The 14,273-nt window shown below is 43.9% G+C and overlaps 1 protein-coding gene across 1 annotated transcript; it reads left to right on the forward strand.

Annotated features, from left to right (window-relative positions):
• The first annotated feature begins 457 nt into the window (after positions 1-457).
• On the forward strand, positions 458-11,392 carry ATP5PD (ATP synthase peripheral stalk subunit d). The gene is made up of 6 exons (XM_077251739.1): positions 458-596; positions 1,534-1,664; positions 9,186-9,282; positions 9,365-9,436; positions 10,043-10,105; positions 11,213-11,392. The coding sequence occupies exons 2-6, from the start codon at positions 1,543-1,545 to the stop codon at positions 11,342-11,344; spliced, it is 486 nt and encodes a 161-aa protein (XP_077107854.1). The 5' UTR covers positions 458-596; positions 1,534-1,542; the 3' UTR covers positions 11,345-11,392.
• The last annotated feature ends 2,881 nt before the right edge of the window (positions 11,393-14,273 follow it).

Below are 14,273 nucleotides of genomic sequence, written 5' to 3' on the forward strand. Positions count from 1 at the left end.
ATTAGTAGCCACACTATTGTGTACTCCGCACTATGTGTTTTGGCTGTAGCGGTGACCAATACTACAGTTACTCACTCAGATGCTTGGACCGTCCACAAAAGCAGAGCTGGTGCAGCCACAATACAGACACACAGCAGCGGCACAGATAGTGCTGGCCCGAATACTACATATATTTCACCACAATCTAATCTGTTCACTTTTCTAAAACTGTAAAACTCTGTCACGTGATAATGATTAGTATCCAAACAGACCTACACATTCTAGGAGTCTGCATGAGATGATTTCATGCAACCACCAGCTCCTACCTAGTGTGTCTCACTCCCAACTACTGAGCCCCGCCCACACTCGTTGTATTTATACGACGTCATGACGTCGGTCTTCAAGGTCATGACGGAATCGCACGTCCTTCTCTGAGTCACATGGCACCGGTCGTCCAATCCCTGCTCCCTTTTACTCTGGCATCCCTTCACTCATTGGCTGTAGCGTGTTGTACTGATGTATGTGATTGGCTGATCTGAGGAGCAGCTGCACGTCTCACTCGGTGGTGGCCATTGCAGTGTCCCGGCTTGTGAGGTTGGAGGTCGGAGAACAGGCAGGTGAGACGGCGGCAGCGCTGTGTGGCGGCCTCATGGTGTGCTTCCATTGTCCGGTGCTGCAGGCTGCGGCACAGTAGATATGGGCGGCCTGTATGTCCGCACGTTACAGCGGTGTGTGCGGTGCCGGCGCTGCAGGGTGGTGACCTCTGTCCGGCGGTAGCTTGGTGATGCCGGCCACCTACCTGCCTCTCCTTCCTGGCCGGCCCATTCTGAGCATTGCTCAGTGCTGCTTCCCCATGGGAGCTCTACCTGCCTCCACATTTCCCAGGCGCTGCCCTGACATAGTGTGTGCCCGCATGCGCCAAGATGTCACCTGTTAGCGCATTGTTCCTGGAGGAGGGCAGCTGAACATCTATGGCTGGGAACTAGGCTGTGACCTGGCTCTGCCTTCCGCAGCGCGATTAGATGTCAGCAGACTACCAGACAGGTCCTTGCAGGCTGCTGGCCGGTGTGCGGGAGCTTGGAGGTGACCTATACCGGTTCTCCGACCCTACTAATGGGGCTAGTAGATCTACAGGAAGAGAATATTAGTGGTTACAGGTCTTTAGGCATTGGGGGCTTTCTCCTTCAGTACAATAGAACCCTGATGTGCTATATTTCCATGTGAGGAGGAGGGGAACACCTAGAAGTTGGGTGACCCTATTCAGGTCAGTGAGATCTGATCCGAAATGTATCTGTCGTGGAAAATGAATGTATGGCACAAGTGTGAACAAAGCCTTAGGGCTCCAGCAGACATAGTGCAGATCGGACCGCCATGCATGGACTGGCTGCAGGTCTCACAACCCCAAGCATAGCCGCTTTGTTTTTTTAGGAGTGTCATGAAAGCCAGTCTGTGCATTGCCATCCAATTTGCTCGGATGTCTGAAAGAGCCCATACATAAGAATCCATGATATCCGTTGGCTTGTTTTCGTGACATTTGTATTTTTGTTTCTTCAGTTCCTAATCATGGCGGGTCGAAGAGCTGCAATCAAGGCGGTGGACTGGATGGCATTTGCAGAAAGAGTTCCCCCCAACCAGAAGACAATGTTCAACGCACTGAAGACTCGCAGCGATGCCATAGCCGCAAAGTAAGAACAAGAGTAGCTTCCTGAACATCTATTGAAGCCAGAGGTGTATCTAGGTCTTCTGGCACCTGGGTCAATAGTTGTTTGTCTCCCCTGAGTGGCTTTAAGTAGTCATCATGTGATCATATGCGATTTGCATACTTTGTCATGTGCCACAAGCTGTGCTCCCTAAAGGTACCGTCACACTCAGCGATGCTGCGGCGATATAGACAACGAGCCGACCTAAACTAGATCGCTGGAGCGTCGCTGTTTAGGTCGCTGTAGAGATGTCAAACACAGCAACTCCAGAACGATGCAGGAGCGATCCAGTGACGTAACGGCGACTCACTTCTCGTTCTCGCTGGTTGTTAGCTCCATGTCAAACAGCCGGAGTGTACCGACTGGCTAGAAGGAGACGCTGCGACGCCCCCTATGCTCGCTGCTGGCATCGTTGCTTTTGATGTCAAACATGACGATACACACCGACCTGGCGACGAAATAAAGTTCTGGACTTCTATCTCCGACCAGCGATGGCACAGCGGGATCCAGATCGCTGCTGCGTGTCAAACACAACAAGATCGCTATCCAGGACGCTGCAACGTCACGGATTGTTGTCGTTCTCTTTGCAAAGTTGCTGAATGTGACGGTACCTTAACTCTCTTAATGTTCAGTGAAAACTTGAGAGAAGCTGGAAGAAACATTTGTCACGTGGCTGTAAGTATGAAAATCGCATATGAGTGAAGCAGCCATGTGACGACTACTGGAACCTGCAAGAAAAGCTGAATCCTGACTGTGAGGATATTACACCCTGTTAGGAGTGGCTGCAGGGCTTCAGTTTATAATTAACCCCCCCCCCCCCCCCCCCCCCCCAGGGCTGGTTTCACTTTCCTAACCAATGAGAATTTTACAATTCAAATCTATGCATTTAAGAAAAAAAAATAACCCCAGAAGGTAACCATATCCTTTAAGCTGAAATCAAATTTATTTTTTTTAACTTGTAAATGACCACTAAATGTAAATTAGGACATCCTGGATCTTGTTTCCTACGTTGGTGATCATCGAAAGGACACAGTAGTGAGTTTTAGGCATGTTAGGGGTTGTATCATTTGAGCTAGAAGCAGAGCCTGGAGAAAGTCATAGTGAGACCTTTATGTCGCCTGCTACAGTCATGGCGAAGGTAGATGAGAATACTTTATTATATAGTGACGATTGTAGAAAAGAGCAACTCTAGTGATGTTTGACTGCTTGACAGCATGTATGTATGTCTTACATGTATAGCGTGGGCTCAGGAGCTGAGCCCGCTCTATAAAGCAAACGTCTTGGCTGCATTATACAGCTGGCACCAGAATGTAACTATTATGATCACAGCAGTATACTCCCCTACCTTCCTTTACTTGTAATTCAAATAGCGAAATCTAACAAATATGTTAAAAAAATACATTATTCCATATAGTGTATGCCAAAACATAAAAAAGCAAGAATTTTTTTTATCTTGTTCATATCACCATTCCCCTTGCCATTTCCTGAGGCAAAAAAAGCAATAAAAAGAGGTCACAAGGACCCCAAAATGGTACCGATATAAACTGCAAATTGGGAATAAATAACAAAAGCTACGGCTCTATGAAGCAGCAGGCCGAGGTTGCTGCTGCCATTTACCAGCGCTTGCCTGCCGCTTCGTTTTGCGGTGCAGGGTCATCCTACATGTAGAGAAATGCAGATCTACAGCATTTTGCATGAGGCAAGCAGATGCTCATTGTTGGTAGTACTTATTCACAGGTAGCCTCTTTCCATTATACTTGTTTTTACTCTGTCACCTCATTGGGGGACACAGGACCATGGGTGTTATGCTGCTGTCCACTAGGAGGCGACACTATGCATAATCTGAAAAAGATTAGGTTTTGGCTCACAAATACTGGTGCAATGCGCTGAAAACACACAAAGGTTGCTTTACTCCGCCTAAACTAAGCATATGCAACTGCACCAGCAGCCCACTTCCCCTAATGTCACACCTTAGAGGAGGGCAGAAAGCGTTGATAAGTCCTCATGTGCATATTATGTTACATTGTATGTGTTCATGTTCTTAGTGTGTCATAGACTTGCTGTATTCAACAGCAACTGGAACTCTAGTACCGCCTACTTGAAGTTTCGGACCTTTTAAAACCCTTTAAAGGAAACTATATGTTTGCTACCCCATCTGAGAGCAGCATAATGTCAGGAGAGGCCCTGATGCCAATGATGCGTCGCTTAGGCTAGGTTCACACTAGCGTTTCTGTGTGCTGCTTATCATCTGCATGCACAAACGCATGCTTACGCCTCCACATCATCTTACGTATGATGCAAAAAAAAAGGCGCTGCGTGTGCATGCGTTTAAATGCGTTTTGGTATGTGTCTGCGTTTATGCGCATGGTGGAGTTGGTGACATCATTTCCTGGACATGCGCCGTCTAAAGTTTGCTTGAGTATAGAACACAAGCGTACCCATGTCCTTGCATACCAAAGCGTTCCCATAGACAGTAATGCGTTTTTTTTTACGCAATCATCCGCATGTGCAATATTTGACGGGGCAAAGCAAAGTCCAGCTCACCATAGTTTACGTCTCTGGATACTCGGAGCACGGAACCGCTGTGTCAGGGTGTAGAAGGATCAAAGAAGAAGGAAACGTCCAGCTCAACGAGATAGTGAAAAAACGTGTCGTTCCTTTATTCACTTCAATAATATATGTGGAGGATAAAAACATCAGCAACAACAGGAATAAAAACAGTATCAACGTGTTTCTGGTGACAGAGCACCCTTAGTCATATTTGACGCCTCAAAAAATGCAACACGTTATGTTCGCCGGCCCCCGCCGCAAGCCTCAAAACGACGCATGCGTACACATCCACATGCGAACGCATGCAACCGCATGTCCGTGCGTACACTATGTTAAAGATATGTACGCATGCGGATCATACGCTGTGCACAGATAGGCGAATGTGAACCCGGCCTTACTGGGCTGCTTCTTGTAGTTTTATAAAATCACTGTATTATTTGCTGCAGATCTGCCACTTCTCTGACTCCTGAGCCGTGTATAACCCCGCACACAGCACTGATGATTGGCAGCTTTCTGCCTATGCACAGTGTAAACAGAAAGTTAGCAGTAGGGGCAGGGATATACAGAGCCCATGAATATGAAGGACTACATGGTAGCAGGGGTACTAGTCTTCTAGTGATATAATCAGCAGGAGATTATCAAAACTACACTAAGCGGCCCAGCCAGTGACATATTGCTAGCATCAGGGTCTCTGTCTCTACATTATGCTTCTCTCAGATTAGGTGACAGATCCCTTTAATGATCCTTGCTATTTGACTTAGGATAGCAATGTAAACCAGAAACTGCATTTGCAGACAGGTGCTATGGGATGTCTATGCCTCATCGTTGCCAAGCAGGAGATCTGACCTGGCTTGATGAGAACCCTCTGGCAGTGGGTTTATAGGGTAAAGTTCCTCCTGGTGGAGAGCACCAATCTGGCGTAAAGAGACGTAAAGGCCATGCAATGCTCCCCTGGGAGACTGTTTGCATATTTACATTTGCAGGGGAGCATTGCATGGCCTAGAAGTCTCCTTACGCCAGATTGGTGCTCTCCACCAGGAGAAGCTTTACCCCCTTAGATAGACGTACTGTTAAATGCACAGTTATGTATGCATATACTTGTCTCACATGCCCCATCTTTTATTATGTCGAAATTAGATGTTTATGGAAGAAAAGTGCAGACGCTCCCATTTCTTTGCAATTAGAAGTAGGTTCTCCTATGAATAGTGAGGCGCATGTTCACCAGACATAGAATATGGCCAAATACTTTGGGTTGAATAAAATCCATAGTCAGTGTATATGGCGGACATATGGAACAGCGGAGAGGTGTAGGCAGCAGCACGCTGGTCCTGCTACTTTTCGGGGCATGCCTCCTTCTCAAGCGCACGTCCTGCCAGTCCAAGGCTGTTAAGATGGAAATATTGCCACAACCATAAAAATACACAGTCACATTTCTGCACACTTTCCATTGGTACAAATGAATCCTCTTTTAACCCTAGAACGCGTACCTGGGGCCTCGCAGGCCTGCTAGGTTACTTGTTTTCTATTATCTGTAAAACTACATTAGTTAGAATTTTGAAACTCAAGGTAATCCTCAGGTATATAGTTGTTAGTAATATCCAGTTGTTCATATATTTTTATGTTATAGGCATCTCGTATAGCAACGCTTTTTTTGTGACTACCCCAGATTCACGTACCTGGGGCCTTTGAGGCCTGCTTTGGTTTACATGTACTCCTCAGTCTTTTTGTCTGTACTGTTGTTGGGGAAGAACTTATGACTCAGTCTTTATGACTATTGGTCGATGGCTGTTGCTGGGAAGAGTGTGGATTCTGCCTGACATGGTAATGTGATCCTGGAAGGGAGTTTCCCCTCACAAAGTAACGTGATTATGATGTCAGTACAGGTCCTTTAGTCCTAAATCCTAGTTGCTGGAGAGACTTTGGAGGAAGAAGTCAGCTTTCTTTGGTCTGTAACAAAGAACCTTTCTGAGCTCCAAAACCAGAGGCTTCTACTGCACTTACAAGAAAGTGATCTGTTGAAGGTAAGAGTAGGGGGGCTGTACTTTACCCTAAGCACACAAACACTAACAAAGTCTTAGCACACACAGTGTATAGTGCACAAGCCTGATTGTAATCTTTATTTTTTACTTTTCATTTTAGTTTACTCACATCTAAGATTACAATGGCACAGTCTACATCAAGGGGATTGACTGTCCAAGAAATTGAGGCGATTATTTTCAATAGTGATGAAGACAGTGACATTTCTTTGTCGGTTGAAGAGTATATTCCACCAGCTAATGTATCAACTTCATCATCCAGCGATTCCTCAGATGATGAAGAAGTAATGGATCCAGCAGAATGTGCAAGTAGAACATCTAAAACAAATGTTTTTTGGAACAGTACTGCTGTGGCTCATGCACGCACCCCATCACATAACATTATTAGAGTTCCTCAAGGAGCTGTCGGAATTTCCCAATTCATGTCCAAAAAAGATGTTTTCAGTAAATTTGTTTCAGATGATATTGCAGATGAGGTAGTTTTGTGTACGAATGTGGAAGGTAAACGTATTGCTTCGGAAAAAAAAAAAAAACTTGGAAAAATGTAACTAAAGAGGAACTATATGCCTATATTGGCCTTACTCTTCTGGCAGGGTCGACTAAATCATATGATGTGCCAATCAGAGAGTTATTTCTGAACCCATTTGCAGATCCACATTACAAAGCCACTATGTCCGTATATAGATTTGAGGCTATTCGGAGATGCATTCGTTTTGATGAAAAGAGAACTCGGCCTGTGAGGTTGGCAACCGATAAATTAGCGCCTATTAGCTATATATGGAATCTTTTTATCAAGAACTGTTACAAACTTTACAATTCTAGCAAATATGTGACAGTGGACGAACAACTTCTTGCCTTTAGGGGACGTTGCAAATTTATCCAATATATGCCCAGTAAGCCAGCTAAATACGGCATAAAAATTTTCTGGATGTGCGATTCAGCAACTTATTATGGGATGAATGGCATGATTTACTGTGGAAAAGAAGCTGACGCTCCAGTCCAGAAAGATCTATGTTCCAACATAGTAAAAACACTAGCTTTACCAATTTTCCATTCTGGAAAAAATATCACTATGGATAATTATTTTACTAATTTAGAACTGGCCAATTTTTTGCTTCAGAAACAACTAACACTTGTTGGTACAATGAGACCAAACCGCCGTGAAATTCCACCAATAATGAAGCACAATGCACAGCGACCAATCTACGAGAGTGTATTCGGTTTCTGCAATGAGGCAACAATGGTGTCCTATAAAGCCAAGAAAGAAAAATCTGTGATATTACTGAGCACAATGCATCACGATGAAAGTATTGACACCAATGACAGGAAACAAAAACCTGAAATTATACTTCATTATAATAAGACAAAAGGAGGTGTCGACAAGATGGACGAAATGATTACTGAATATTCGTGTAAAAGGCAGACTAAACGTTGGCCTGTTGCCCTTTTTTCCAATATCCTTGATGTGTCATCCCTCAATAGCTATATTGTTTATTGTCAAACTAATCCAGAATTCCATGCCAACAGGAAGGACAATAGACGTATATTTTTGACAGAACTTTGTTATGAACTTTTGATGCCTACTATGCTAGAGAGAATTAGCACAAAATGCTTATCAAGGCAAATTACGGAGGCAATGATCCGATGTGGAATATGCTTTCAGGAACAGCCAGAGCAAAGAGAAAAAAAAAGAAAGCGCTGCTATATTTGTCCAGCAAAGAAAGAAAGAAAGAAAATCGGAGCGTTTCTGTTCTACTTGCGGACAAAATGTATGCAGGGAACATTCTGAAGAAAAAATAATATGCAAGAATTGTCGGGGGAATATGTAAAGTGGAAAATAAATATTCCTGCACCAAGTTTGCTACAGACTTTATGTAAAAACTTTTTATAAGAAAAAATGTATCCATCATAAAAAATTGTACTGAGTGAATATATTGGGCGTGCCCGTTTAGTTACATTTTTGTTGTTTTATGTACATAATTTTTTTTGGAATTATACACATCTTAGGCTATGTTCCAAGTAGCGCTGGGGTTCACCAGAAGGGGATCCATAATGGATCTGACCTCCTGGTAACTCCAGCTAAGGCTGCCGGAATGGCGGGATTCCACCAGCCTTAGCTGAGGTCACCAGAAGGTCAGATCCATTACGGATCCCCTCCTGGTGGACCCCAGCGCTAGTGGGAATGCATCCTTACTTTGCAAATTTAAAATAAACTTTGAAAAGTATTTTTATTTGAGTTATTCCATGTTATTTGCACACAGGCCTAAAAGGCCCCAGGTACGTGAATATGGGGTAGTCACAAAAAAAGCGTTGCTATACGAAATGCCTATAACATAAAAATATACGAACAACTGGAAATTACTAACAACTATATAGCTGAGGAATACCTAGAGTTTCAAAATTGTAACTAAAGTAGTTTTACAGAAAATAATAAAAAAGTAACCTGACAGGCCTGCGAGGCCCCAGGTACGTGTTCTTCCAGCCTTAGCCGGGGTCACCAGGAGGTCAGATCCATTACGAAATCCTGTCCAGGCGGACCCCAGAGCTAGTGGGAATGCATGCTTTCTTTCAAATAACTTTGAAAAAAAAATTTTTTTGAGTTATTCCATGTTATTTGAAAACAGGCCTCAAAGGCCCCAGGTACGTAATAGTGTAGATTTCTATGGTCACGCATTCTAGGGTTAATAAATGGCAATGCTCATTTTTGGTAAGAATCTTAGATGAAATATTAACCACAAGCTCGCTTATGTTTTCTTTTGTCATTTCTCTGTTCTCTGTTTGCTGGGTTCTGACACCTCCCATGGCATCTATTGCACGTCTAGGGATGTGACTATGGTACTTAGTAGAGTTTAGTGTTGTTAGCTTACAGTGAATTTTGCAATCTCTAATCTTGGCTAACTCTTCTAGTTTATTGTTACAGGCTGACTTCTCTCCCAGACAAACCTCCTACCATTGATTGGGCATTCTACCGCACTGCAATAGCCAAGGCCGGCTTAGTGAATGAGTTTGAGACGAAGGTAATATGACGTGTCGCCCTGGAGTACAATTGTTTTAGAATTGTAGACGTTTGGTTTAATAAAAATGTTCATGTTCTTCTAGTTCAATGCTACTACAGTTCCAGAGCCAAAGGACACCCAGACAGAGAAGCTTAGTGCACAGGAGCAGGAATCTGTAAGTAGTCCTCATTGTACACCTCCGCTGTAAGCCGACCTCCGCTGTAAGCCCGCTCTGGCTGTCTCAATGCTACAGAATACTGTACATTTGTAGGTGCCATTTTCCAGGAGATTAAAATCCTCTTTAAAAAGGTTAAAAAAAAAAAAAAATGATACGCACACAACCCTTTCAGACGACTACCCAGCCCCCCATTAATCTTTTTCCTGAGCCCTTCTTCAACACGTAGAAATGCCAATGATTTGCGTCATGACTGCAGCCAGTGATTGGCATGGTGGCCATTTACCTGCCCTTTTACAGGATGTGTCCAGGATGTGACCCAGAAGCCCAGACTAGCACCATAACAGGTCCTGTAAGGGATCACTACTGGGGGATATGGATTCTTTGACTCTTTTATAAACGGCTCTGATCTTTTTTAGGCCATTTGCACATCTGAAAGTGAACGGGTTACTGAGTGGCTGTATGCCCACATAAAACTATTAAACATAATATAAAAAAAAAAATGTTTTCCTTGTAAATAAAATGTTCAAAATTTCGAATGTAATAGTTTTATTTTTATATTATTGTGTAAGGTTATATAGGTGTCCTATTTTTTTTACTGTACAGAATAAATCCGCTCTTTCCTATATTGAGGAATCCAAAGCCAGAGTGGCACAGTATGAGAAAGAGGTGAGTAGTACTTGTAGAATTGTGGCCTATCCACTGGTACATTCTAGACGTGCTGCAAGAAGTTCTGTGTCTTGAAGGCACAAAAAACATGGGGAAAAGTTATTTTCATTTTAGTGGTGAATTTTGATAGTTCTAGTTATTTAATTTGTGGTGCAATGATGGACACTAGTGAAAAAGCTTTGATAATATCAGCTTGGAGACAATTGCAGTTTATAGGGAATTGTTGAATAAATGTTTGAATGAAACTTTCATGTGACAAAAATTAGAGTAAATTCATGTGGTTTTAAAAAGGTAAAAAGTTTCTCTAAAGGAGCTCACAATGTCTTTAAGGTCTCATTCAGACACCCGTGAGTCACGTACGTGTTCTGTTGGTGTCTTTCCTGAATGGGACATGTATACATTATATACCATAGCAAAGTGAAGGACAGCATCCAATCCAGGTGAAAAATGTTTCTTTATTGTGCCAAATGCGACGTTTCAACCATCAAAGGTCTTTTTCAAGCTTGAAAAAGACCTTTGATGGTTGAAACGTCGCATTTGGCACAATAAAGAAACGTTTTTCACCTGGATTGGATGCTGTTCTTCACTTTGCTATGGTATGTACTTCCCACCTGGGTCCGGTGGAATTAGGACGGGCATCCCTTTGCCAGTAGTGCTGTCGGCTACCTTCTAATACGTATACATTATAGTCTGAGGCTGTTTACATGTCTGTGGGTCTGAGAACATCATGGTTGGCATTGGTAACTGTAGCAGATGGTAGCAGTAACTGACCAATCTGTGCTAAATACATTACACCATTAAGGTTTAGGTGGACAGTGTCAGTTCCTGTCTGACAATCCCCTGCTCCCCCCAATCACTAATAATAATCTGAGCATATCCATAGCTATGAGCTGCATACAGTACTGTCTTCATCAATTACCTCTTCAGCTGGATGCCAGGCACAAGAGAGTTCTGAATTGTGAAGCCGAGGCAATGATGTTCACTAACTGTTGCAGCCATTGTTTGCTGTGAATGTTGCATTCATAGCCCAAGTATAAATGAGTCTTGTATTCTGAACGTTCTTGGTTATTTTCATTCTGGAGCCTGACCATTTATCTTGTCTTGCAGCTGGCCAAGTTCAGGAGCATGATTCCATTTGACCAGATGACCATTGAAGATGTTAATGAGGCTTTCCCTGAGACCAAGTTGGATAAAGAGAAGTATGTCTACTGGCCACACAAGCCTATCTCCGAGTTATAAACTGCGCTGTTAATCCATACTAGAAGTCAATAAATCACATTGTAATGACTCCGTTTCACCCTTCATATTGACTATACCTTTTATTGCTCGTTGTTTATCCAGAAGAAAACAGAACCTACTGTAAGCAGCCTGTCACATTTGTCTTGCGTTAAAGAGAATCTATCATCGGGTTTGTCACATAATCTGAAAGCAGAATAGTGCAGTGACAAAAACCTTGATTCCAAAGATGTCACTTGCTTGGCTGCTTACTGTTGTGGACAGTCTCAGGCTGATAAGACAGTGGACTAGGTACCCTGCTGCCATGTAGTTCTCCATATTTGTGAGCTCTGTTTTAACCCCATCCCGATCACTGACCGCTTTCTGTATACAATCTGCATAGTCAGAAAGCTGACCATTAGTGGTGGGCACAGTTATACAAGGCTCAGTATTCAAAGTTATGGTAGATGTGCCGCAGACAAAACAGTGATTTTATCAAAACTGCAGAAAGCAGCCCAGTAAGTGACACATCAGTGGAATCGGGTTGCTCTGCTCCTCCATCATACTACTGTCAAATTGGGTAGTGCAGACCTGCTGACAGATTCCCTCTAAGCCACTGCTGATCGGCAACATGCAAGCTGACCGGTGGCCATTTAATGGCCTGTTTTTAAGCTGGCTTGGGATGGGAAAGTCCGGCGGACGGCACAAAAAACACACACACACACACACACACACACACACACACACACACACACACACACACACACACACACACACACACACACACACACACACACACACACACACACACACACACACACCCCCTAACAGTGGGGAACAAGGGATGGGGCACCTCCTAACAACTATCTGAGCCTATCCCTAAGCTCCCCTTCCACCCACCCACCCACCGTCACGTGGCCTAGTCCCTAGCTGTCACCTCACTATGCCCTGTCTAGTACAAGGACACTAGCCTCACCACTGCAGATGGTATCAACACGGGGTAGTGAGAAGCACCAGATAGACAAGGAAAGGAACAACAAAAACTTAGCTCAAGCCTCTACTGCAAAACTCCACACAGCAGAGGATCCAGAACCAGGACCTTGAACTCCACCGCAGCAGCTCATACAAAGCGGGCACTTGAGAGCTCCAAACTCCTAGGCTGGTCTTCCGAGAAAAACTCTATTACCAACAGTCAGCTGATGCGTCATGTTACTATTTAAAGGATGTGGGAGTGGTCACTACCCACATCAGCTGACCAGCAGCTGCCAGCAAGGAACTGACATTAACCTTTGCTGGCCCAAAAGTAAAAAACATGTTTAAAGGAAACCTGTAAGCAGGATTGTGCACAGAAACCTAAACACAGTGAAAGTTCGGCGTCATTATACTGATTAAAATGATACCTTGGTTGATCAAATCCGTTTTATAGTTGTCCTTTAATCTTTATTTTCAGTTTTGTGTTAATGAGATTCTCGTGCCCTAAAGGTACCTTCACACTGAACGATATCGCTAGCGATCCATGACGTTGCAGCGTCCTGGCTAGCGATATCGTTGAGTTTGACACGCAGCAGCGATCAGGGTCCTGCTGTGCCATCGTTGGTCGGAGCAGAAAGTCCAGAACTTCATTTCGTCGCTGGACTCCCGCAGACATCGCTGAATCGGCGTGGGTGACGCCGATTCAGCGATGTCTTCACTGGTAACCAGGGTAAACATCTGGTTACTAAGCGCAGGGCCGCGCTTAGTAACCCGATGTTTTCCCTGGTTACCAGTGCTAATGTAAAAAAAAACCAAACACTACATACTTACATTCCGGTGTCTGTCCCCCGGCGCTGTGCTTTCCTGCACTGTCAGCGCCGGCCAGCCGTAAAGCAGATTACAGCGGTGACGTCACCGCTGTGCTTTCCGGCCGGCGCTCAGTCAGTGCAGGAAAGCACAGCGCCGGGGGACAGACACCGAAATGTAAGTATGTAGTGTTTGTTTTTTTTTTACATTAGCACTGGTAACCAGGGAAAACATCGGGTTACTAAGCGCGGCCCTGCGCTTAGTAACCTGATGTTTACCCTGGTTACCCGGGGACTGGCATCGTTGGTCGCTGGAGAGCTGTCTGTGTGACAGCTCTCCAGCGACCACACAACGACACAGCGACGCTGCAGCGATCGGCATCGTTGTCTAGATCGCTGCAGCGTCGCTAAATGTGACGGTACCTTTAGGCGGGGTTGGTGTATGTGGTGCTCTGATTAGATAGATATTCATAATGCGGACTGCTGACAGGTCACTGATCCCTGAGTGACCTGCCCCCTAGTTTACATAATGAATATCTGTATATACTTAAAAAAAAAAAAAAAGCACCTTTCTGCAAGCCTATAACATATGGGATAGCTGACGCACCACTGCAATGTGTAGATATATAGAGGGGGTGCAAGACTGATGGCTAATAATGCAAACTAACCAAAGCACGAGAAACAAGAGCCATCAAAATGTCTGCACACCACCGAAGTTAAAATAATATAAGCTTTATTGGGAACATAATTAAAAACATCTAAAATCACACATACCCTCCGTGCAGATGCCCCTGTGAACACTGTATGCCACTATATATGGGTAAATAAACATATGAAATCTTACAGACGTGTCCCTGCCCTCTGCACTTAATATTATAATATAACTATATGTAGACAAAATGGAGAATGAACACGCTGTATACAACCATATAACAGCAAATATGCACACAGTCAAGTATGATACAAGCCACACAGCATGCAAATAGCATGCAACACCCCAACACAATATGCAGCTTTCAAAGGGAGCAGATAAAATAAACTGCCCTAGATATCCAAAGAAAGGGACAGAGGAAGATGTCCAAATATATAACCTGAAATACCCTGCATAGTCTGGTCCTAGGAGTGGTCAAAAGGTGAGGATAGTGCTGGAAAGAGCAACATAGGATGAAACCTGC

Source organism: Ranitomeya variabilis, chromosome 4 (assembly GCF_051348905.1).
Source record: "Ranitomeya variabilis isolate aRanVar5 chromosome 4, aRanVar5.hap1, whole genome shotgun sequence".
Taxonomy (NCBI): Eukaryota; Metazoa; Chordata; class Amphibia; order Anura; family Dendrobatidae; genus Ranitomeya; species Ranitomeya variabilis.